Source organism: Cryptosporidium parvum, chromosome 2 (assembly GCF_000165345.1).
Source record: "Cryptosporidium parvum Iowa II chromosome 2, whole genome shotgun sequence".
Lineage (NCBI taxonomy): Eukaryota > Apicomplexa > Conoidasida > Eucoccidiorida > Cryptosporidiidae > Cryptosporidium > Cryptosporidium parvum.
The window spans coordinates 788,792-813,818 of record NC_006981.1 but is presented as its reverse complement, the minus strand read 5'-3'; the positions used below and the strand labels follow the sequence as shown (position 1 = coordinate 813,818).

The 25,027-nt window shown below is 30.7% G+C and overlaps 9 protein-coding genes and 1 non-coding gene across 10 annotated transcripts; 7 read left to right on the top strand and 3 right to left on the bottom strand.

Annotated features, from left to right (window-relative positions):
• Positions 1-762: 762 nt before the first annotated feature.
• cgd2_3680 (eukaryotic ribosome biogenesis; Erb1p, putative) lies at positions 763-2,772 on the top strand (the record flags this gene model as incomplete). The annotated part of the gene is made up of 1 exon (XM_001388201.1): positions 763-2,772. A coding segment is annotated over one exon (2,010 nt), but the record flags the coding sequence as incomplete, so codon positions are not given.
• Positions 2,773-3,108: 336 nt separating this feature from the next.
• cgd2_3670 (hypothetical protein) lies at positions 3,109-5,193 on the top strand (the record flags this gene model as incomplete). Its single annotated transcript, XM_626553.1, has 1 exon — positions 3,109-5,193. The coding sequence occupies one exon, from the start codon at positions 3,109-3,111 to the stop codon at positions 5,191-5,193; it is 2,085 nt and encodes a 694-aa protein (XP_626553.1).
• A 1,202-nt stretch (positions 5,194-6,395) lies between these two features.
• Positions 6,396-7,619, top strand: cgd2_3660 (serine protease, subtilase family, signal peptide, putative; the record flags this gene model as incomplete). Its single annotated transcript, XM_001388200.1, has 5 exons — positions 6,396-6,743; positions 6,800-7,044; positions 7,103-7,231; positions 7,304-7,339; positions 7,412-7,619. Coding segments are annotated over 5 exons (966 nt in total), but the record flags the coding sequence as incomplete, so codon positions are not given.
• A 429-nt stretch (positions 7,620-8,048) lies between these two features.
• Positions 8,049-9,020, top strand: cgd2_3650 (conserved hypothetical protein; the record flags this gene model as incomplete). Its single annotated transcript, XM_626552.1, has 1 exon — positions 8,049-9,020. The coding sequence occupies one exon, from the start codon at positions 8,049-8,051 to the stop codon at positions 9,018-9,020; it is 972 nt and encodes a 323-aa protein (XP_626552.1).
• A 593-nt stretch (positions 9,021-9,613) lies between these two features.
• cgd2_3640 (hypothetical protein with region conserved in apicomplexa) lies at positions 9,614-11,275 on the bottom strand (the record flags this gene model as incomplete). The annotated part of the gene is made up of 1 exon (XM_626551.1): positions 9,614-11,275. One exon carries the CDS (start codon positions 11,273-11,275, stop codon positions 9,614-9,616), a length of 1,662 nt encoding a protein of 553 aa, XP_626551.1.
• On the top strand, positions 9,753-9,849 carry cgd2_3645 (the record flags this gene model as incomplete). Its single annotated transcript has 1 exon — positions 9,753-9,849. It is a non-coding gene; the product is annotated as a snoRNA (small nucleolar RNA).
• Positions 11,276-11,919: 644 nt separating the features above from the next.
• On the bottom strand, positions 11,920-13,398 carry cgd2_3630 (hypothetical protein; the record flags this gene model as incomplete). The annotated part of the gene is made up of 1 exon (XM_626550.1): positions 11,920-13,398. One exon carries the CDS (start codon positions 13,396-13,398, stop codon positions 11,920-11,922), a length of 1,479 nt encoding a protein of 492 aa, XP_626550.1.
• Positions 13,399-14,635: 1,237 nt separating this feature from the next.
• cgd2_3620 (hypothetical protein) lies at positions 14,636-17,506 on the top strand (the record flags this gene model as incomplete). Its single annotated transcript, XM_626549.1, has 1 exon — positions 14,636-17,506. The coding sequence occupies one exon, from the start codon at positions 14,636-14,638 to the stop codon at positions 17,504-17,506; it is 2,871 nt and encodes a 956-aa protein (XP_626549.1).
• A 443-nt stretch (positions 17,507-17,949) lies between these two features.
• On the top strand, positions 17,950-19,227 carry cgd2_3610 (2x WD domain containing protein; the record flags this gene model as incomplete). The annotated part of the gene is made up of 1 exon (XM_626548.1): positions 17,950-19,227. A coding segment is annotated over one exon (1,278 nt), but the record flags the coding sequence as incomplete, so codon positions are not given.
• Positions 19,228-19,258: 31 nt separating this feature from the next.
• Positions 19,259-23,662, bottom strand: cgd2_3600 (conserved hypothetical protein; the record flags this gene model as incomplete). The annotated part of the gene is made up of 1 exon (XM_626547.1): positions 19,259-23,662. The coding sequence occupies one exon, from the start codon at positions 23,660-23,662 to the stop codon at positions 19,259-19,261; it is 4,404 nt and encodes a 1,467-aa protein (XP_626547.1).
• Between the last annotated feature and the right edge of the window lie 1,365 nt (positions 23,663-25,027).

Genomic DNA, 25,027 nt, shown 5'->3' with positions numbered 1-25,027 from the left:
TAATATTTCACTCATCATTGTTGATAATAAAGAGGAATTGAGTTAAAAATCATTTAATTGATTTGCTCTAATTTTGTAAGCTTATTTGCAATTTTCTACTGTCTTGATGTTTCAAAATGATAATATAATTCCTAATACCGGTAGTTTTACAAAAAGTTTGCGCATGAATGCATGCAACTCATTACTAAAACTTACGTGTCAAAATATTAATATATTAAAACGTGCATGCTGAGAATGTAAAGACACAAATTAGAAAATGAGATAACCAAGAAGAACATCAACAAGGTAAAAACCTAAGCAAATATCTTACATGAGTGGTAAAATACATGAGTAAGCACTCATTCTAATCACGAGACAGTTTAAAATTAATCATTACTGAATACCTGGAGCAGCACCCTACTAATAGAAGAAAAAGAGAATTATAGAGGCAGAAAAGATTTGGCGCCTTTTAAAGTGACTGAGCGCCACTTCAATAAACATATAAATGGTAAAAAAAGACCATAGAAAAAGGTGGATAAAGGTAGGGAAAATAGAATTAAAAAAATACTCTGTAAATAAAGTATCAAAAGTACAATGGAGTATATCGATGAAAATTTGTACATTTCAGATGAGGATGAGGAGGTAAATCGCGTTGGAAATGTACCTTTACATTGGTATGACGAATTTGATCACCAAGGATATACAATCGACGGTGAGAGGCTGAAAAAACTACTCAATAAGTCAGGTAAGTTAACTCAATGATCTATATTTAGTACTTATTGAAATATATTTAATACATTTTTCTCTTTAGATTCTGAGTTACAAGCTCTACTAAATTCAACAGATCCAGATGCATGGAGAACAATATACGATCAAAAAAATCAGACTTCAGTTAGACTTACTGATGAGGATTTGGACATAATCCGAAGAATTTCATCTCAAACTTATGCTAATCCTGACTTTGATGCGGAAAGCTACCATTATGAAAATGACAGTCTAGAAGATAAAATATTCCCAGTATCAAACAGACCAGTACCTAAGCGCGGATTTATACCATCTAAATGGGAAGCAAAGAAAATTACTCATCTAATTAAGTTAATAAGGCTTAAGATTTTACATCCTATTAAGAAGAAGGAACCGGAAGTATTTGATATTTGGGAAGATGCAATTTTGGATCCGGTTGTTGATGAAACTACTTCTAAAGGGCCTCCTCATATCCCAGCACCAAGAATGGAACTCCCAATTCATGAACATAGCTATAATCCTCCAGAAGAGTACTTGTTTGATGAGGATGAGATTTCTAAGCTTGAGAAAGAGGGTGAACTGGAAAATACATTTATACCATCTAAATTTGATTGTCTAAGAAGGGTACCAGCTTATGACAAGCTCATTACTGAAAGGTTTGAGCGTTGCTTGGATCTTTATTTGTGTCCTAGAGCTATGAAAATGAGAATGAACGTTGATCCTGAAAGTATCTTGCCTCCCCCAATTGATACAAGCGATTTGAAACCTTATCCAACTTCAATCAGAATTAGATATGACTTTGATCAAATTATTGACAGTAAAAATATACAAATGTCTGCATCATCTGATGGATTCTGGCTAGCTGTGGGAGTAGGTAATCTATTGACAGTATTTGAAATATCTACTTCACGAATAGCTTTTAAATTGGATATATCAAAGTTAGCTCAACAAGTAAATATCTACGATGAACCATCTTCTAGTGATGAAACACAAGAATCTAACACAAACTCTATAACAACTCTAGCGTTTCATCCTAATTTGCCTATTTTAGCTTGTGGAGTTGAGGAATATCTCTTTATTTTAGTACTGAAACTTCCAAGCATTTGCTTTGCAGAAGACTCTGAAGCTTCCACTGATATTGAACAGGAAGAAACTTCGGATTCAGATGAAATAATTAAAAATTCTAAAAACAAGGAAAAGGACCCAATAAAAGATTATCAACATTCTTTGGAATTATTTGAGGATCTCCATACTTATAATAAAGAATCCAGTAAATTGGAGTTACTTTCATGGAATAGCATTAATTTGGATTCTAATTCTGAATTAAATAAAGAATTAAGCTCAGCTGTTGTAATTAAACATCAATCTACTATTAGACATTTATCCTGGCATAGTAAAGGAGGGTATTTAGCTGCAGTATCTCCAAGAGCTATTTCACCTTCACAAAGAGTTGTTATTCATTCTATCAATAGATGCTCATCAATTACTGCATTTAAAAAACTTAGTGGATTGGTTAAATCTGTTCAGTTTCACTCATCTAACCCATGGCTTATTGTTGCTACTCAAACATGTATTAGGATTGTTGACCTAACATCTAGTAAAACAGGTAATAAGAAGCTTGGTAACCAAAATACTGGTAAAGCTTTGGTCAAAAAACTTATTGGTATTGAAGATCCAACAACCATTTCTTTAGATTCTTCAGGGAAACATATCTTTGTCGGACAATCCAATGGAAGAATTGCCTGGTTTGATCTGGATCTTGGAAATACTCCTTATAAACTTTTAAGATATAGTGAATCAGCTATCAAAAAAGTACAATTCCACCAAGGAAAATCTATGGTTTTCTCTGCTAGTAAAAATGGCACTATTAATGTTTTCCATTGCAGAATGCCCACAGATCTAATGAGTGATCCCGTTTTTGTCCCTCTAAAGGTAATTAAAGGAGAGCTTTCTTTTATTAGCTCAGCTATTTGGCATCCAAGGCAACCTTGGATATTCACAGCTGGAATTAACAAAGACGGAAAACCATCCCTAATTCTCTGGGGCTAATATTATTTTTCACAATTATTATCTTTCTATTAAGTTATCTCTAATTTTACATTTCTCTAATTTCTCCCTTTCCTGCTTTTTTTTTCTCCATTTATCGCATGCAAAAATTGCATGCAATTTTAAATATTACCAGAATTATTAATGATAATCAGTTTGGCGCCAAATTGTATGTAGTTTAGCACCACACTAATGAAAAAATAGTGGATTTAATAAATAAATAAATAATAATCATATACTTAAAAAAAATTCCAATATATTTTGTTAGATTATGAATGCCAATGAAATAGTGGTGTAAATAGTGATTAATATGTTAATTTATCAATTCAAGTTGGAGCAATGAATTCTGAAGAATACACTGATTGGTATTCTTTAGAGAACTTAGATAATACAAAGTTAAACTTTGATGAACTTAAAGAAGAATCTGGATGGTTTAATATTGAAATAGACAAAAATGATGATTCAGATATTGCAGGTTTTGGGGCATCCGAATCTTTGATATGGAGCCTTTCTATTCATTTTAGATCAATCACTTTGCAGGACCCTGCTACTGTGATTTTTAAGGCTCCAAATTGGTATAAAATAATTAAAAGCACAAATGAGATATCTCCGTCAAAATGTCCAAAAACAAGCCCACCATACCCATGTAGAAGATCTACGACCATTTTTTCTGATCATGAAATAGAAATAACTTCTAGAATAGTCTGCTCCTGGAAGGATATATTTGACAGATTAAACTGTGAGCCTTTAAAAATTGAGGCTTATAAAGTTAGTACTTTTGGGGACCAGGAACTTCATTCCATGGGTTATGTCAATTTAAAGCATATTTTAATTCAGACTGAAAAAACCAATCCAACTATTTCAGGTAATTATATTTTTGGTTCAAATACATTCAGAATTTGGCCAACACGCATATTACTATATCCAGCATCAAAATCTCAAGTACCCAATGACCATAAAAACACTTCAAATGAGTTGGATTCACTCTCTGATTCTGAATTAGAACCAAATTCTGGCGAATCGAAAAATAAGAATAGTAAGAATTCAGTAACAGAAGAAGAAAAGAGCGTGCCTATAGGACTTATAGAGGTTGATATAGTATTGCAGGATTGTAAGAAACAACCAATTTCAGATGGATCATCACCTGGTATTAGACAGAAGTCGTTAAATACTAAAACAGATCAAAACTCGTCTTTATTCTCTAGACCTAGATCTGTATCTAGATCTAGATCTAGATCTAGGCCAAGGTCAGGAAGTGCTACAAATGAATCTCCAATAAATGAGAGGACTAGGAACAATTTAAGGAACAGACCCAAAACCCCTCCTTCTGACAAAAGAGTGAGTTTTTCTCCACAAAGAACGTCAAGAAATGTTAAGTACGAACCGGGTAATGATGAAGAATTTATTTCTCCAGAAGACTTGGAGTTTCTGAAAATTGGAAATATGTATGATAAATTAGACTCCAATATTAGAAGCCCTGGCGTAATTTCTGATTTTAGCTCAAAGATAGGATATTTCACTGTTGGAGATGTTGATTTTTCAAATAAGCTAATAGAAACTATCATAAAAGAAATTGATAATGATGAATTGTATGAACAAGGGCTTGAAAATAGCGATGATTATACCTCAAAGGTAAACTTCGAGATTTGGAAGAGGTCAGAGAAAGAAAGGTTCGTACAACACCTTCACAATTTGGAAGAAGAATTCAGAAAGTTGACTTTAATTAGACAAGAAACAATCATGAAAGATTTCATTGGAGATATTAGTAGAAAAAGCAATAAGCTTGGAAGACTTGAGAATTTAGTTAGCAATAAAATACTTAAGTTAAAGAATAAAGAAAACTCAATAGATAATATTAATGATGAAAACAATAGAAAGATGAAACTATTTCAATTTGAACAAACAAAACTTCTTGAATCCCAAAAAAATGAGTTTAAGATGAAACTTGAGCTTGAAAAAAAGAAAACTCAGATTGCAGAATTTGAAAAAAATAAATGGTTCAAGAAATATAGCGAGGAAGAGGAAATTAACGAAAAGCTTCACAAAGAGATTCAGAGTCTAAAAACTGGTAGAAAATCTGATTTGTATTTTAAAAACGAACTTCTTAGAAAAGATGAGTTAATTCAGTCATTTGAAGATCAAATCTTACAGCTCAAGGAAAGTGTTCAGATATTGAGGGCTTCCAGAGATCATTACAAGACTCAGTTTGAACATTTAGCTGCTGCAGTGCATTTATTCCCTGAGAAAGAAACACATCCTACTTCCAACAAAAGTAATAACGTTTATACACACAATATAGAGTCTCTAGTACAGTCAGGACTTTACAATGAAGATGATCAGTTTATTCAACTTTTAAAGTCGAATAATAACATTCATGGTAGTTTTAGCAATGAAGATACAAATAATACTAGTGTTCTTGAATAAAAAAACGATTCAATTCAGCCTCTCAAATTCACAAATTTGGAAGGAAAAAAACTAAAAATTCGAATAATTAGTGCTTCTTACTCTTTCCAATAACTCTATTTTTCGCGTTCATTATTTTTCTTCTCCAAACCCGCAAAATTTCGCTCATGCATGCATTTCAATTGCATGCACTACATGCAAACTATTCTTACGTAATAGGAGCACCGGTATATGAAACAATTGTCCACATTAAAATTATTACGTAAAAAATATAAAAACACATAAAGTTGTTTAATTATATAGGTTGGAGAAACTAGGGTTATCTATAAAGACAATGCAAGAATTTTGAATAAGTATAATGAGATATAGGTAAACAGAGGGAAAAAAAATAAAAGAAAACAATTTGACTAAAAGTTTAATATATTTTTTTTCCAATAATAGGTGATAGGAAAAGAAGAGGAAATTTTTGCTCATTATATTTTAATTGAAAATAATATAAAATATATATTTCTTTTTTTTAAATATAATATATAAAAAATAACAATAGCTCCGAATGAGGGCAAAACTACTGATAATTCAAATCCTGGTAACTATTATAATAACAGTTAGGTCTCAGAACTTGATTAGAATAGAAAATGGAGCTGAATTAGTTTCTAAAAGGCAGGATTCTAATCTTGGTACTAGGTTAACGGATTTGATAAAAAAGGTAAGTAACTAGTAACAAATCCCTGTTAAAATTTCAAAATAACTCTCATTAAAACATTGCTTTATATCACATGTATTTAGATTAAAGTTAATGAATCACAATATCAAGACTCGAATAGAATAATATTTGTATATAAAGATAGTAATAGTGGCTCAAGTGAGTTATTTTTAAGATTAAGATTGAGGTTTAAAAACATTATTGAAAGAGCTTTTAATATACTCAAGGTGAGTTAAGCTTTCATAATTCCCATATATTTGTTCAATTTTAATTTGTATGGGAAGGATAATGAAACATTTTATCAAATTAATTCTTCAAAACTATTAGTTTAACAATACAAAAACAAGGTATTTAAAGAATTTAAGCATGGAGATTATACAAACTAAAGATAATGATCAGATGACAAAATTCCTGAATGTAATAAAGGATCAAGTCAGCTTGTTTCAAGATTTGATTCAGGTAAGTTATAATAATTCTACGTCTAGATTTTTGTAACTTTTATTAGGGAGTGTATTTGGACGAGTTTATTGGATTCGAAGAAAACAATTACAGAAGTACATTTGAGATACCAAAAATAAATAACTCCATCAGGCCAACAATAACTACTGAAAACTATTCAACTATTTATGAAAGACAATGGTTTCATAATGATTCAAAATTTGGGATAAAGTCAGCAAAAATGTGGAAAAGAGTTTCAGAACTTAAGGATCAAGGAATGGGAAATGTTGTAATTGCAGTTATTGACTCTGGGATTGATTTTGAGCATCCTGATTTGAGAGGAAAAATATGGAGGAATTTTGGAGAGTTTGACTGTAATGATGGAATTGATGATGATATGAATGGTTATGTTGATGATTGTTATGGATGGGTAAGTTAAGTTTTTATTAATATACAACTTTTTATAATTTAAACAAACCCTTTTAGAATTTTGTGGATAATAATAAAATACCAGTAGATAATAATGGACATGGAACTCATATTTCTGGCATCATTTCTGCAATCCCAAATAAGGAAGTTGGTATTTCAGGAATTTGTTGGTTTTGCCAAATCATGGTATTAAAGGTTTTGGACTCAAAAATTAGAGGATTCCTATCAGGATTTGTCGAAGCTATTGACTATGCATTAGATAAAGGAGTAAGAGTATCAAATCATAGCTATGGAAGTAGAAGGTAAGTACCTTTAGTGTAAATACTGAACATCAAAAATCAATAATACTGTCTTTAGTAAAAGCATTGAATTATTAAGACTTGCAATTAAAAGAAGTGAAGATCAAGGAATGTTGGTAATTGTAGCTTCTGGTAATTATGAAAGCGATAGAAATAATGATATTGTTCCAACTTTCCCTTCATCTTTCAAGTAAGTTAAAAAGAAATCATATAAATAGAACATTCTGAACTTTTATATTGAATTTCACTAACTAATTCACAGGTCTGAAAACATTATTTCTGTGACTTCGATTACAAGGTAAGTAATAAATTTTAATTTTCATTCTAATTAAAAACTTTATCTATTCATTTCTTTATTCATCACCTAAAGTAATGGAGAACTAATGGAAAGAGCAACTTATGGAAGAAAGACCGTCCATATTGGAGCTCCTGGAGTTAATATTTGCTCTACATATCTACAGGGAGGTAAGATGCATGCAAATCTAAAAAATACAAAATTAACCCAAATTCTAACTAAAATCCACTCAACACAGAATATAGATGTATGGATGGTAGCTCATTCTCTGCCCCAATTATAACTGGGATAGCTGGGGTCTTGCTTTCAGTCTTCCCAAATATCTCAATATATTCTATTAAAGATTGTATTTTAAAAGGAGCTACCCGAATTAGAGGTCTTCCTGGTAAGTTTTACAATATTTCTTAAAAGAAAAAACCTATTCCTAACCTTCTAATAGTTATGACAGAAGGAACCGTTAATGCAAACAATTCTCTTGAAATTTGTGAATACCTTTTCGGTAGCAGATATTTAAAACGACTGCCAATAAAATAGTTTCCCGCCTAATCTCAAGAGAAAATGTAATTAAGGAATGAATTATATAAAGAAAAGAAGATACTGAAGAAAAGTAAAAGAGGATTTTTATATATAATTGGTATGAAGTAGGGGAATTAGTAGTTAAAAAATAACTGCTAATCAAAGCTAGTAGTGGGAATAGTCAGCTTTTGATATTATGAAAGATAATGTAAGAGAAAGGCTAATTTTAAGATTGGGGATTACCAAAAATGATGGGGAAAGGAGAGTACACGCTTCAGGACATGACCGTTCAATGATTCATAGTTCCAAAAAGTCTTGTGGCGATTCTACAGACGAGGTAAAAGAGCATGATGATTTCTTATTCAGACTATTGGACTTGTCTCAAAATGACTCTTCAAGGCTCAAGTACTTGGAAAAATTGAGTTATTTGAAAATTTGGGTTCCTTCAGCACATAGGCCGCCAAAGCACCAAACTGCAATAATTTTTGATTGGGATGATACCTTACTTTGCACCACATTCTTAAATTATCAGATAACTAAAAGGAATAGAATTAGTGGAAGCTCAAATTCACAACAAGTTGTGAATGATTCAGCTCAAGGTAAACTAGAGAAGGATATTATTGCATGCCAAGGTGGGTGCTCTGATAACTTTTTGTCTACTTTTCTTCCCGAGGATGTACAAATGATTATGAATCAAATTCAAAAATGCGTAGTTGAGTTACTTATCAAAGCTATGGATATGGGAAACGTATTTTTAATAACTAATGCTTCAGAGGGATGGGTTGATTATTCTGCTAAAATGTATATGCCAGAAGTTGTTGATGTTTTATCAAGATTAACAGTTATTTCAGCAAGGTCAAAGTATGAACATAAATATCCAGGGGCATATCACAAATGGAAATTTAATGCATTTCTGGAGATTCAAAAAAAGCTAGATTCAGAGACTATTACTAATCTTATTTCAATAGGTGACTCTATTATTGAAATGGAGGCAGTTCATATACTTGGAAGAGAGTTTTCAGAGTCTTTGGTTAAGACTATTAAGATGAAGGAGTCACCAACACCAGATGAGTTATTTAAACAACTTTCATTAATTAACACAAAATTTGAGGATATTTGTCTAAATGCACGAAATCTAAAGATTGTTTTGGAGAAGAGATCATTGTAGATTGAATGAAAAACTACTGGTCACAAAACAAGATTGACTTTTATGTTTGCTTCTTTTCTGAAAGAATTTTAGAAGCCAGTTACATAAAATAGTCATCTTATTTCAAACAACTTAACTAAATGAATGCAAAAATACACAATTATAGTAATAATAGTTAACAATGCATTACTTGGTTGCTTTGACCATTTCCATTTTACCCAATTTCAATATGCATTTTTATATGCAGATTACGCATACATGCTATTGATTAGGTAATGATTATTGTCGATTGACAATTTTTATCTGGTTAGAATTAAGTAGAGAGAGAATCGTACTAGCAGAGCTCTTATGGTTTTAATAGCTATTACAATACTTTGATAATGCGAGGAACATGAAAAGAAGTGTAGCTTCAAAGAATTTCTAAGCGGGATTATATCGAGTACATTGTAATACTATTGATATATATAATGCTTATTTTGTATAATTTACTTGCTACGAGGATTCGGGCTGGACTAGCCATTTCTAAACTAATTATATGTACACGTATAAAATGTTTGATTTTCTTAGCTAAGAAAAATTAGGCGGGAACTTGTTCTCCAGTTTGCTTTTGATTTTTATTTAGAATTAAAATGTGGGTAAAAACTAGTCAGTTCTGGCTCGGTATCTGATTCACCAGATGAAGAAGTGGATGCCCACTGTTGGGAAATTTGTAAGTTTCCAGATAAGGAAATATCGTCTTCATCTTCGCTAGCCGACGATGATGACGGAGAACTAAATGCCCTTCCGGATGAAAAGAATTGCTTAGCTGATAAATGAGATTTTTTCTTTTGTGACGAGTGCAATCCTGAAGGCGCCTTCTGTTGGCGGGCTCGTTTGCATGTATTTTTATTTGAGGATGAATCTTTTTTGGATGTGCCTTCTAGTATAGGAATATTAAGTTTGAGTTTACACCATTTAATCATTTCACGGAAAACATTAGGGGGAGTTTGCTGGTCATCAAGTTCCACTTCACCAGAGTTAACTTCTTTCCAGTGAGCAGTGGAGAAGAAGGAGTTGAATAATTCAACATGGTCATTTTGTGAAAGTTGGCTAAGAAGGGATTGGAACTCGTGTCTTTCAGGCTCAGTAATTCCTTTGGCACCATATGAGGAGGATGAAGCTTGTGAGTGTTTCTTTGGGGTTTTTGCAGACTTGGAGCTGGAGGAGTTTTGGGATGACTGATTGTTAGAGGCTGATTTTTTACTTTTACCAAATGTATGGTAGTTGGGGTCTTTTCCAGAGTCATCAAAGAGTAAGGAACCTGTATTTTTTCCGGTATTTTGGATCTTCTTTGGAGGCTCCAAGGCTGACGACCCGTCGATAATTGACTTAGCATTTTTGGTGGACCCTTTAGGAATGCCACCTGGAAAAGTGAGTAGGAAATCATCTTGTAGCGGTTCATTTAAAAGCTTTAAATTAAGATTAAGTGAGGCATCTACTGCTTTAGTCCATAAAGCTTTTCCAGGTTCTACTGATCGGAAGCCACAAATCCATACAGAATATATATCGGAAAATACATGAGCTGCTGATAAATATTCGTTGTTTTCGAGCTTACTAATGATACAATTGAGAGAAATTGGTTTGATCGGACTACATCTTTCTATATATTTGAAGAATTGTCCGGCGTTTAAAAAGAGTCGGTCAATTTCTTTTTTCTTATTTTCACTTGAAGATATACCGTCAAAAGTCTCTTCCTCAACACCTTCTCTAGAGAAAAGAGCATTTCCTTTTATATATAAGTCAAAGTTTTTAATATTGACAGCTGAAACAAAAGGAGAGAAGGCTTCTTGCTGAGAAATAACTTTGAGAATTCTGTGAAATCTTTTAGCCCAATCTGGAAGTCTTTTTTGTGAATCTTCAACATTTCCTCTTTGTCCTACTGAACTTTGGGAGTTACCTCCCTTATTATCATGTCTTGATTCTAAAATACTCATCCCATCTTCTAAAAGCGCCTTTAGCTCTCTTGAATAAGATGGACGCGAACTTCGAGATTTCCTCTTTTCTCCTATCACAGTACCAGAAGGATTCGCTTTAGCTCCTCCTGATATTGACTTCTTTTTTGAATTTTTTTTGTTACTATCAACTACAGGCTCTGGCGACAACTCAAATCCAAAGCTACCCGAATTCTCCATCAAAAATTTTTGAATCCTCCCAACCTCCTCAAAGTTTAAGAATAACTCTCCTCTTACTCCTGTTCTTCCATTTTCCTCTTTTGATAGTCCGAGTTCAGTTTCCATAAAACCGACTATTTTTTCCCTGAATTGATATAATTTATCTCTCAAATCCTTCTCGATACTTGGTAAATTAATTACAATGGATTATACCGCTGGCGGGAACTAGCTGTTTATCTTTATTTCTTTTTTGAAAAAATAATTATTCATGTTTATAGAAAGTGAAAGAAAGTGGGTTAGTGATCATTATGTTAGAAGATATCAATTTATAAAGCCTATAAATGGTAATAGAGTAAATAATAAAGAGAAAGATTGACTATACTGAATAGGTTCTTATTCAGAGTTTTTGTAAATAGTTAGAAAATATGAGTTTGAGATAAAGACTATAAAATTAAGATATCAAATAGTCCAAATATGTATATATATATAAACATGCATTTATGCACACCAACATAATAATACGATTTTTTATTTCTTGGAATATTCTCCACTAAAAATCGAAAGGCGGCAACTCCCCACATGTAAAGAAAGTAAAATGCATGTAAACACGTCAATACTTAAAACACGTACTAGAAAAAATTTAAAGAAAATTAAAACAACTCTATTCAAGCATTAGAGTTTGAGAATTATTCGCAATAATAAATATAAGAAATAAGAATAAATATATACATATATTAACTTAGGCTTGAGAGTTTCTGGTAATAATAGCATTACAGATCTTTTTGAACAGATTGCTTTTTGTGGTATTGATTTCTGTACTTGGTAGGAGTATTAAAGTTACTATTGCTGTTAGTACTCTTCTCTCCATCTTTTGAGTCATTTATTGTTCCTGTAGAGCGGCGTGACTCATCTTCCTTGGTTTTGTTTTGAAAATGAAAATTACCAGTTTTTTCCCTGCTGAATCTTCGATTATACTCAAATTTCTGTTTTGCACGCAAGTCTAGCTTTTGACCCAAGTCTTTGTTTGGAATATTGGCGCCAAATTGTTTACTAGTTTCTCGGCACTTTGACAATTCTAAACATTCTGAAGTTGAATTGCTACTCTTATCTTGATTTGTTGGATTAACTAGGGTCTTAGGAGAATAAGAAGAGGGAGTATCTTTCTTTTGGCCCTTGTATTTTGCTGGGAACCTCTGATTTTTCTCCTCTATATTTCGCTCGCTGCCATTCCAAGATTGTTTTTTCTCCCTAAATCCTCCATCTTGGGAAAATTTCCGGGGCTTCCTAACAGAGTTCTGAACATATTCTTCTTGTGGATACTTACCATTTTCTTTGAGCCATTGAATTGCCTCTCCTTGGCGTTCCTTCATCCAGTTAATTACATCTCTAATCATCTGAGAATTGGAATTAATATTATTATCTTGGTCCTTAATTAAAGTCTCTGTGCATTTCGAGTTCTTATCAGGCATTTTGCTTGGGCTTTCTAGAATATCTTCCTGACTCGGGATTTTTTTATCAGAAGTTGGTAATTTTGGTTCATCTTTTTTAGTATTTATACTTTCAACCCCTTCTATCTGAGCTGGCTCCACAGGACTAGGAGTAGGACTAGTTAAGTCTTGCTTTTCAGGTTCTCTATTCATTTCAAGAGCTTTTTCGCCTTGAGTCTTATTAAACATTTTCCTTCTACCCCGGTAGGCGCTTTGGAAGTGGTTTTTCTTGTAATGTTTATAATTGGAGAAATGTTTTGAATCACCATAAAAATTTGAGCTAGTATTAAACTTTTCTTGGCAGCCTCCTAAGGGGCTTGGATTCTGACTTGAGCCCTGGCTTTTACAATACTCACTAGCTTCGGTGCTTGAAATTCCATTGGGTATTACCCCAATCTTTTCATCGCACTTCTTTTCCGGTGGAATGCGAAAGCTACTAGCTAGCAAGTCACTAGTATCTACGACAACTTTGTTGCTACAATCAGCTGATGCACTGCTCTTCTCCAGCTCATCAGGTCCTACGGTTGTTTCTGTAGAGCTCTGCAACTTTCTTGTAAAATCAAGTTTGGTATTCTGATCTCTATAAATTGATCCTGATTTTGTTTTATTCCCTCTACTAAATCTATTTCCCCTATAAGTACCTCCTCCACGTCCATTTCCCTTTCCATCTACGAACATCCCCACATAACCTCCTCTGCCTCCACGAGATCTTTCCTCACCTACGTGAACTTTTCCTCCTCTCGAATACTTAACTCCTTCCATTACTTTGTTTTAAGCTAATATTATCTTAATTTAATAAGTTGATTTATACATATATTCGTATTCTTGTAATGGGCATATGTAATGAATATTAATTTATTTTAACAAGTAACTTATAGGTGATTATAATTATTTGCTCAAATTAGCTATAGATGACTTTTTCTTTGAAGTTTTATTTTCTTTCTTATTTTAAAAGTAAAGTTCTTGTTTAATAGCTCAGCATTCAAAAAAAAAAAGAAAAAAATTGCTCTGCTATTTTGTATATTCTATCAGTATTTAAAGCGTGAATAGAAAAAGCTTATCACTAGCTATTCCTCCTTTAAAATGTGTTATGAAACTCAATTAAGCAAATTTTTTAGAGAGTTTAGAGGAATAAGAAAGAATAAAATATTCCTATATTATCAACTTTAAATTACCTCCACTTTTCCCCTCAGCCTCATTTTTTTTTATTTTTTTTCCTCTTCTTCCGCCCCCATACTACTTGTGCCGGTATGTAATTATTAATAATATTTATCATGATTAATAATACAATTATTAATACTTGGCGCTCAATTTCTCGAGTTAGCGCGTTATTTTTTTTGTGTTAAGAATTATTAGGCAAAAATGTGTTGAAAAGAATTGGTTTTTTTAAAAATAAGAAAATCACTTTTTATAAACTAATATATTTTAGAAAATATTTGATACTAATTAGTTTTAATATTTGTTGAATATTTTAACATTTTTTTTTGCATAAATAATTATCAATTGATTAGAAATGCAGCAAATACAAGATGCATGCAATGTTTGTAATGCAATGCATGTATTACATGCATGCATCTTGATTTTTGCTCGGAATTGATTTAATTGACGATAAACTCATGCAAAAATAGTTGAGTTTGTTATCTTAATAGGTTTCTGTAAATATGTACTAGTCTTAACAAAAAAAAAAGGGGCGGAAAACTTTAAATAAGCCTTGGAAATAATAGTAAAGTAATAAACAATTTGTTTATCCTAGTCTCTCCTTTCTTCTTCATTTAAGAACTAAAATAAAGAAATTATTAATTTATATTGCTTTATTCAGGAATAACTGAATTCGAGACCATATATATATAAGACGAAAAGAAAACAAAAATATAATATCAGAAATTGAAAGTATTAACCTCACAGAATACCAAATATCACATATAAAAGGATAATAAAGATGAAATAGAGAGAAAAGGAAGAAATTGAAGAAAAGGAGAAAAAAGAATATAAAATAAAAATGGCTTTTGCAATAGCTCCAACACTTCTTAAAATTCCTAAGGAGATAATTATGGGAATATGTTATTTTTTGGAACCAAAAGATACAATTAGTCTGAGTTTAACATGCAATTCTGCATATTTAACAATACACAATAACCCAATAATATGGAGATTCTACTGCCATAAATTTGGTTTTGTACAAAACAAAAAAGGGAAAAAATGGTGTTTTGAAAATGCTCAACAAATTCCAGCTAATAAAAGGGATGATTTGGGAGATTATCGGTTTGAAAGAAATGGGAATAACATAATAAAAAATCTAAATAGTAAGAGAAATACGCATATGCCTATAGAGGAAGTAGAAGCTTACTCTATAGAGTTTGGGAACGAGGATAACTTTCTTAAGATATTGGAGTACAATTGGTGGGATGAGAACAATCATAAAATAACATTAAATCAAGGAAAAAAGCCAGTATCAGAGTTGGATAATAGCGAATTGGAAAATATAAGATTGGATATTTCACTTGCAACAGAATTAGTGAATTGGAGGTTGGTATTTTACATGAATATACTAAATGAAGATCCAAATCATATTTTCTGGTTAAGGATTGGTACGTGCATAGATATAATGACTCCAATAACTTCAGTTAAGATTGACCCAAAGATATATCAAGATATGGAGGATACAGTAATTAGTCGAATTTTTGATTTTGCAAAGAAGATTAAGTATTTATCAACTTTACATACATGCAGACATTTTATTCGGCTTCCATGTCCAATTAGGATTCGAGAGATTTTGATAGGAGGGCGAATTGGGAATATTATTAGCTCTGAGCCTAATTCACATGGTAGATATCTTTTAGAGCTACCAAAGGAGCTTGTACATATGGTAAATGTAGTCGATATACCTAATCCTAAATGTGATAATGACAATTTACTGGGGAGCAAAAAGCTACAACTTCCAATAAATATTCATAGGAAGTCGTTCCTAGGTAATTATTCAAAGATCATAACTCAGTCAAAGATGGAAGGAACAAATTTAGGGATACTGGAAGAGGAGAAGATAGAGGAAGAGGAGGAAGATAGAGATGATGGTGGGATCATGTATAAAGTAGCTTCAAGTTCCATAGAGTTTGTCACAATAGCTAATGCATTTATTTCTTACGCCAGCAACCCAAACTGGACAACATCCTTAACTCCAAGATCTATTTCAGCATTTAAACAAGTGGGAATTCCAAACAATGAGGGTTTTCAACTTTTCTCTGAGGTGTTGAGCCAGATGCATAAAGATCAAAAGGGTGTAAAAGGCGAGATTAGATTTGGAGCTGTTAATGACTACTATTCAAATATGAATTTAACTCATAGTCCGGTAAATTGCACAACCCCATGTTCAGTAATTAATAGAACATGTAATTTGGAGTTTCAGAATATAAGACAGTATTTTAAAATGTTATGTTCAAATTCTATAATATTTAATATGTTTGCAACTAGTATTAACTTGCAAGACTCAGCATTCGATAATGATCAAAGTTACTCATGTTGGTGTGAATATCCAAAGACTCTCTTGGGATGTACTTGGTATTACAATCCTAATAGATCAAATTTACAAGACATAAGGAATTTTAATTCGGGTATATTCTCTTCATTGCAAAATTCTTCACTTTCAAGTGATAATTTACCTCTTAGTATTGCTCCCAAAGCTAATTTGGAGTTAATATTAAATATAATTCAGAATCCTCAAGGCTTAGAGAGACAGATTAATAGAAGATATATAACTTTAAATAAAGAAGAAGCGTGTATGGCCGATTTAATTTATTTGATAAAAGCAAACTTGGACGGAGTTATTTGTGATGGTTTTAAAGATGAACATTGTTATAATATCTTCATATTAAAAGGCATAGGATGGAGGAAGCTGAGCGATTACGAAAATGAGGAAAATGAAGATAGTAGCGAGATATTTTTGCAGGAGAAGGAGATGGGGAAAAAAGTTTATGGAGAGAATTTGACAAAAAATGAAAAGATTTTGAGTAAATTAAAGTCTTATTCTGGGGATCTACTCGGTAGCTTATCAAAGAATTTCTTTTTTGTTAATGGTGAGAAAATTAAAGCGGAAATTAAACAAATTGGAACGGAAGAAATTTATGAGGATCTTAAAGAACAGTTTAAGATACATAAAGAATTTATAATTCCTATTAGCTGGTCTTCAGATGGTTTAAGATTGTCAAAAATCAGTTTTTTGCCAATAAAAGTTGAAGAAGAGCATGATTTTGTATTGAAAAGTAATATTGACAATACGAATGAATCACTTGAGAATCAATTTATAATACAGAGATCCTTTTCAGGTATTTCAAATATGTCAACAATGCCTTCATTTTCATCATTCTCATCATTGGAAGGCCACATGTTAAATTCTACTGTGAAGTTTTCAAAGTGTAGAATAATCACTTTATATAGAGAACTAAATAGGTTTAAAGATCATAAAGAATACTCTGGCGATATTTCATTACAAAATCCTGAATCAAAAGATAATTTTTGTTTAAAAAGCTTAATAAAAAATACAAACGAAATTTACAAAGACTTAATAGTTGGGAAATTTTATGGTGATATTAGCTCAAGATTTTTAAGCTTTGATTCACAACCTATTCAAAACACTTTGTATTTCGACTCCATCTCAAATTCAGAAAATACTAGGCTTGATGACAGTTTTAAAGAAGATCTCATAATTAAAAATCAATATAAATTCACATTATTACAGAGTTCGCAAGATACTAGGCAGTTTGAATTTCACTCTGATAGGTCAGATATAATCTTAATTGGAACTTCTTTGGGAAAGGTTAAATTGATTGATAGATATAATGACGTTATTTTGGCTGAACAAGGTAAGTTTACTTAATTGTCGAGAAGAAATCATATACGGTTTGAAATAAATATTCATGCAAATATATTAGTTTAATATATTTGTATGAACCATTATTTTTACCTTGATGAAAAATACTATATTTAGTTATTTGGTATTCATTTATTCTCCAGATATTAATTACGTGTAATATATACACGTGGCATTAATAAAATTGCATGCATAAAAATAGTACAGTGGTCAAAACAAATCCACTTTAGCATTTTCAATTTGCATGCAAGCAAACTTAATACACTGCTGTTACTGTATTGCAAAATTCATGTAATGTATTGCATGCAAGCAAGGCAGGTTTGCAATTGCCATTTATAATAACATATTTGGATGAATTAAATATAATAAAGAATTAAATGTTGTAATTATATCAAGCGTAAAGAAAGAAAAATATTTCTTTTATAACATATTTATGTTATATTCCGTAATTAAGATTCTTCGAAAAAACAAAAAATTCGAAATTAACTGAAACTTTTTTCTTCCCTCTTAAAACGCTTTTAGGAATTTCTTTAAGCCCTATTATTGGTTTATCTTGGTTCAATTGCCATCCACAAACATTTGTAGCAGGAAGTTGTTTATTGGGTACAATTTCAATTTTAAGTTATAAAGAAAATCCATTTTATCAGCCTATAGATTACCTTCAAGACCAGAATAACAATTTTCAAAGCAATAGAAAAGTTGATCAAGATAAGCAAGAAGACAAATTTCCGTATTTATTTAATACTGAAAATAAGAGTAAACCATTTCCTCAATTAAGCTCACTTTCGGTAAATGCTACAGATGATTATTACTTAGCAAGTGGATTCGGTAAATCCGTTGGTTTGTATGATACAAATACTGGATCTCAGGTAAAAATTCTACCAAGTATGCACATGTCGCATATTAATATTGTAAGATTTGCAAATTATCATCCACAGATATTTTCTACTGCATCTTTTGACTCAAGCTGCAAGTTATGGGACTTAAGGCAGAAAATCAATGGAAACAATCCTATTATAAAATTCGAGTTACCATGTATGGCAATTATGTCATGCTTCTCTCCAAAAGATGACCTCAAGATGGTAATAAGTGGAGTGGATGATTATCTTAAGCAGTTAGATTTAAGGTTAAAAGAAACTAATCATGGCAATGGGGGCAGAGGTTTTAATATTCCAACTTTGAGGGATTCCCAAAGCTATCGAAGGTCGGTTTACAACTCCAATGGGGATTTGGTTTTATCAATCAATACCAAGGATAAATATGTTCGAATTTTTGATACTGAAAGTCTATCTCCTAAATTAAAGTTTGGATACTTTCACATGCTTAGTTCACAATATGAGGAGGGGTATAAAAGAAAATCTCCCACTCGCTCTTATCCAGTGGTTCATACATTTACTGAAAGTAATGTGAATAGAAATGAAGTAATTCATTCTAATACACGTATTGAGAGAGAGATTGAGGGGGAAGTAGACTCAACAAGTTCGAGCCAAATAACTCAAATTGAAGAAACGAGTGTAGCTGAAGGAAATAATATTAGGATACATCAGACTTCAATCAATGAAGAAGAAAACGAGTTAGATAATGAAAAAAAGGATTATAGTTTACTTTCGGTTAGAGGGCATCCAATATATGCAGATGTTGGAGGCTTTTTAATTTCAGAATCAACAGGAAACTCAAAGCTTGCATTGCTTAAGTTCGGAAAGATTTTAAATAATGAATTAAAATAGAAAGTATTAAGAAGAGGTATTTTGTTAATAATTACTGAAGGAAAGTTGGCTTGATAAACGTGGTAAAGTTGATATATGGATTTTGCTCATTCTGAGACGATATTTGACTGAGTTTTTGGAGGATATTTCCAATTAAAGCACTAAATATAGGAGTTTGAGTAGAGAAGACTATATCCATAATATGTTCTTGAAGAAAAGTCTTACATATAAGGATTAAATCTTGTTGAGAAAATATCCTTTCTGATCCAGAAGGTAAATACTCATTAGAATTTGAGAATAGAAATTCCAAGTTTTTATAAGCATTTTCCAAGATTTTATCTGGAATTGATATCTGTTGTTCTGGAAAAAAGTTATTATAAGTCATAGAATTGGACGAAGATAAATTTCTGCAGGTTAAAATATTATTACTCAAGTCTTTACTGAGCTCATTTTTTGTATTATTTATGAAATTTAGGCAGTCTTGGTCTGATCTAATAATGCTCTGAATGCAATCAATAATAGTATTTTTAAGTAAATTTGGATGGTTTAACTTGATATAAGAGTTTAAAGGAGTTACTATTTTTATATTATCATTCTTGCTTGGAGAAAGGTTAAGTGGATCAAATGGTAATGCTCTGGGCCCTACTTTAAAAAGTTGAATTAGAAGATTTTTAATTAAAAAAACATGTATATGAGAGTATTTTGAATGGATTCCTTGATTTGTAAAGTTAATATATAGTTGAAGGTACCTTTGAATTATATGTAATGAAGTCTCTAAAATATTTGGATCTGGAAAGCTTAAAAATTCGATCAATATTTCCAAGCAAGATCTCATCAGATTTTGATTTAAAAGAAAAACTTGGGACAATACAACATGCTTTGGTTGCACTTTGTTTTTTTGTGAAGAATGATTTCCTGAATCTTCACAATCCATTAAAATTGAATCTTGAAATTCATGATCTTCATAATATTGATTTTGATTATATTGGTATCCACTAAAACTACTATCCATTTGAAAATCTTCATTATTATTAGATAATGATTTAATTTTATTTGGATAATTAATTAACTTGGACCCAGTTTTTGATTTAAAGTTTGTTTGCCATTGACGGTTTGTACTTAGAATGAATCCATTTATAATCTTTAAAATGGTTAAACAAGTTTCTGATAAATCATTATAATGAGAATTGTAGATAACATTATAAAGAGAGTTATCTTGGATTATATTATTTTGGAATTCATTATTATCAAAATTTAAATTTAATAATACTTTAAATGGATCTTGAAAAGGTATTATTGATGAAGATATATTTTCCAAGTTTAAATTTTTTAATTCTGAAATGGATGAAGATAATATGAATGCTTGTGAAATCATTAAATTTTGCCACTCAGACTTAAGTCTATCAAGTACTATAGGGACAAATCTATTGGAAAATACCTCTTCTAAAAATATATCCGTGGGATGACCATCTTGAAATCTTGGAAGCGATTGAGGAGAAAGAATAATAGCCAAACCATTTTTAATAATAAAATTTAGAATATTAATTGGTAAAGATCTGATTGGATCTATCAATGTCTTTATAAGCAGATTAACATTAACTTCATCAAAATACTGTCCTGGATTTAAAATCATCTTATTACTTTGATCATTAAAGATATCTTTATAAGTACCAAGTGTAAATGTGAATACTAGTAATCTTATTAAAAGATTTCTAATTGAAAAAGTAATTCTTCTGATTTGAAAAAGGCTATTATAAAAAATCATCTTATAACTAGTAATCTGAGACAGTTTAATAATCTTGTTATCAGATTGATTCTTAATACCACTCCTATGCATCCATTCTTGATCTGAGATGGCGTTGAAAAGAGAAATTATATTCAATTCTTCCAATTGGGATTTATTATTGGTTATATTAGTATGTAAATGGCTATCACAAATCTGTAAAAAGGTCAAATTAATTAAGCATATTGTTTCAAAGATTTGTCTTGAAACATTTTCCAAAGGATGTCTTAAAATAAAATGAGAATTTTCCTCTTTAAGAAATCCTCCATTTTTCAGAGTTAAAAAATCTTCTGGTAATTTAACATTTCCAAATATAGAGGATAATAAAGTTAAAGAATTCTTTAATAGTATCAAATTCTTCCAATTTGATTCAATTGGTTCCTTAGACATCTTCACAGATTCAATAAGATCTTTAAATAAGAATTCTAATAATTCCTCTTGATTTGAGAAATGAAATGAATCTCTTGAAATCATACTAAAAGCTGCTTTTGAAGTCATTTCGCAACTTTCTGAAATCTTGCTAAAGTCCCCTAATGCATTTGTAGCAGCTATTAATACAGAATTCAAGACAGTCTTCTCTTCAAAACAAGTACAAGAATTATTCAGATTTTCATTAATTAATTGAATAATCAGTAAAAGATTTTTCTCAAATAATTTTGGATGGCTTAAAAGGATTCTTGATAAACAATTTGATGCTGTTTTTCTTAATTCATGAATTCTTATTCCTCCAGAATCTAATAAGTAAGACAGATAAATTTTCAAAATCTCATCGCTTTTAATCATGGAAGAACTTGAATTCTTGTATAATTCCTGATACCACTCTATACACATTACAGTTTGAGAAATAAAAATAAGTCGTCTAGATTCCAAGAAGCTCCCACATAAATCAAGCAAAGAAAGCTGTAAAATACCATTCATTAATTTAAACAGTGATGAAATCCATATTTTTTGTTCTTTATATTCTGTATTTTGGTTTAACAAATCAAAAAATGACGAGGCGCCAGCCCCACACTGGGTATCGGAATCTAAAAATTTATCACTTTCAATATTATCAAGAATTTTAGAGTTGATTCTACAGAGAATTGTTTCAAGTATAATAAATATTCCATCGACTATAACCAACTTTTGACACACTGTTTGAGGAGAATTATTGTAAGAATTTTGTAAAGTCAAATGTTTCTTACATCTTATATTAAAAGGTTGTGAGCTGAAAATAAACATTGCAATATTAAGACAGGTTTCCAAAAGTTGGTCCAGAAGTATTCCTTGTCCAAAATCCACAAGAGAATTTACCAGTTGAATTATTCTATTTCTTAAAGAGCTATATGAGTTGTTGAAGGATGATCCTATCATATTATTATTTTTTGAGATTTGCGTATTTTCTGATGTTTCAAAATCACAAAAAACTTTAATATGAGAAGAATCAGAAATATTGTACTGATCTAGAAGTTTAAAATACTTGGAAGTTATTAAAAAAAAGTTGTATGACTGATTTTTAAAATGGAAGAGAATATTAAAAGATTCAGAATCGAGTTTTTCTATAGAATTGAAGATCATATTCAAGATTAAAGAATTCCATTGATTCCATTCATCTGTCAAATAGTTAATTTTTGGGTCTCCAATACGAACTGATCTTACAAATATAACTACTAACAAAACATCAATTTGAAAATCTTTCACCAATTGAATGTATTTAGAACCATCTTTTGACAAATTTTTTGGGAAATCTTTTGCAAGAATCCTTGAAATTTGGCAAAGAGTGGAAATTGCTAGATCACAAACTGAAATATATGGATGCATGCAAAGTATTAAAGCAATCTTCCAAATCAAAGTAATTGTATTCATCTTATTATTTGAGGTCTCTAAAATTATATTGTCTGGAATTCTTAGTACTGCTGGAATACAACCTTCAATAAGATCTTTAAATAATTTTATCCAATTCAAATGAGTCAAGCTTGTATCATAATCTGGGTCTTCTAAAAATAACTTTGGCGATAAAACTGTTTTTTTGACTAAGTTTGAAACTCCAAGTACAAATCTATTCAAATCTTGGTAATCTAAAATAAAAACTAGTCCTTTTTTATTTTTTGTCAAATTCTGTACAAGAGAATCTAAAAGATCTAAGATTTCTTCATCATTTTCTAATATTCCAGTATTATGTAACATTATTAATAAATCATCCAATCTCAAATTCAACAACTTTCCAGAATCTATTATGTTTGTTAAGTTCTTCAAACAATCCAAACTCTGCTTTACTAGAGAAATATCAAAATTCATCATTTCTCTATTTCCTTTCAAATTACATGCATTCTGAAGTTCAGTACTAATTATACGTAATATTGGCTCAATTTCACCACAAAGTCCATTTGTACAAGAAGCTCTCATCTTTGAGTTTAATTCATTTATATTTGAGTTATTAATTAATAAAGTCTCCGAAATCTCTTTTGTTATACCTAAAACCAATCTTGTTAAATTTGAAATATTCCTATTTCTTAAAAAGATACCACTACTTAATATTACTACTCCAGGTTTATCAAGGCTAATTATTCTGCTTCTATAGTCTAAAATAGACTCCATAAATACTTTCCAAGATGTAAAGTAATCCTGAATTATTACCCTGCTAAAGGTGCAACAAAGTTTTCTTAAAGCAAATGAAGAACTCACAAGAATCATATCATCATCTATATTGTCTATTCCATAAACTGAAATCTCTAAAAGCTTATTTCTTACTCGGGATCTATCTTCATCTCTCAGTTGTACCCATCTTCTAATTACAAACTTATCCAAAATTGATAAACTAATAAATTCCACTCCATGTTGTAAATCATCCCCAATAAGTCCACTTTTCCTTTTCAATTTTGCAGATTTTAGTACCTCAAATACAAGTTCATCTATTCTCAGATTCTCTTGATCGCATATTTTATCTAAGAAATATTCTGATTGAGATCTCTCACTGACCCCACATATATCGCCTTCATAATTTAAAGAATTATTCACTGAGCTTCTATTTGGATCCAAAGTTATTTTAATACTTGAGATAATCTAAAGTCAGTTAATTAAATTCATATTTCTGTTCAATTATTACCTGAAATTTGGATTTTTTACTCACCTTTTCTATCAGATGATCCTCTTCCATCAGAAACTATTACTGACTAATTACAACAATAATATTAATAATAATAATAGTCACTAGTTCATCAAATTGTGTTTTTTAACACCTAACTTAGAATCTACTCCTTCACTTTAATTCATAAATCTCACTTTTAATTATATACAAATATTTACTTTTCATATAGGTTTTATTCCTCTGATTAAACTCAAGAAAAAAAAAATCGACTTGGCGCCAAAATTTTGTGTAACACCGGTATTGTAACGAAAATTGCATGCATAGGGAATAAAATTGGAGAAAAAGAAAAAATTACTAGTAATTGAATATTATAAAAAATTTCTCTCAATTTTTAAAACATATTTCTATAATGGTTTATAAATTCTAAATTCTCTTAAGAATCAAAAAAAATCATTCTAATTAATTTAAGGTATTGTTTGAAAAGTTATTTTAAAATTATAATAAAGAAATCAAATAGAGGAAGAGTTTTTAAAAAAGTCAATTGTAAATTAAAGCCCAGAAAAATGGGTTATTTAAACTTTAAATTGTTTTTAATATTCTTCCAGTAATCAATTTTATCAAAATTTACTTTTTTTTCTTTTTGAAAATTATATCCCAATTATATTATGCATAGTATAAGTGATGCAGAGTTGGCGCCTTTTGGCCACATGTTTGGCTCTGCTGCAGACAAAGAAAATAAAGTTATGGATTCAAACAGAAAAAAAAAATTGTAAAAGAGTTGGATAATTAAAGAATTGAATAGAGCTGTAATTAGAAAGTCATTCAGTATTTTATGAATAAGTAGAATAAAGAGATTTGTTAAGGAAGTCTTTCTTCCAAAACCTTGAATGAAAGTTTTTCTAATATAAATAAAGGTGCAAAGCGTGATAATCTATCTAGTTTTGAAAATTGAATGATTTATTGGATTTTTA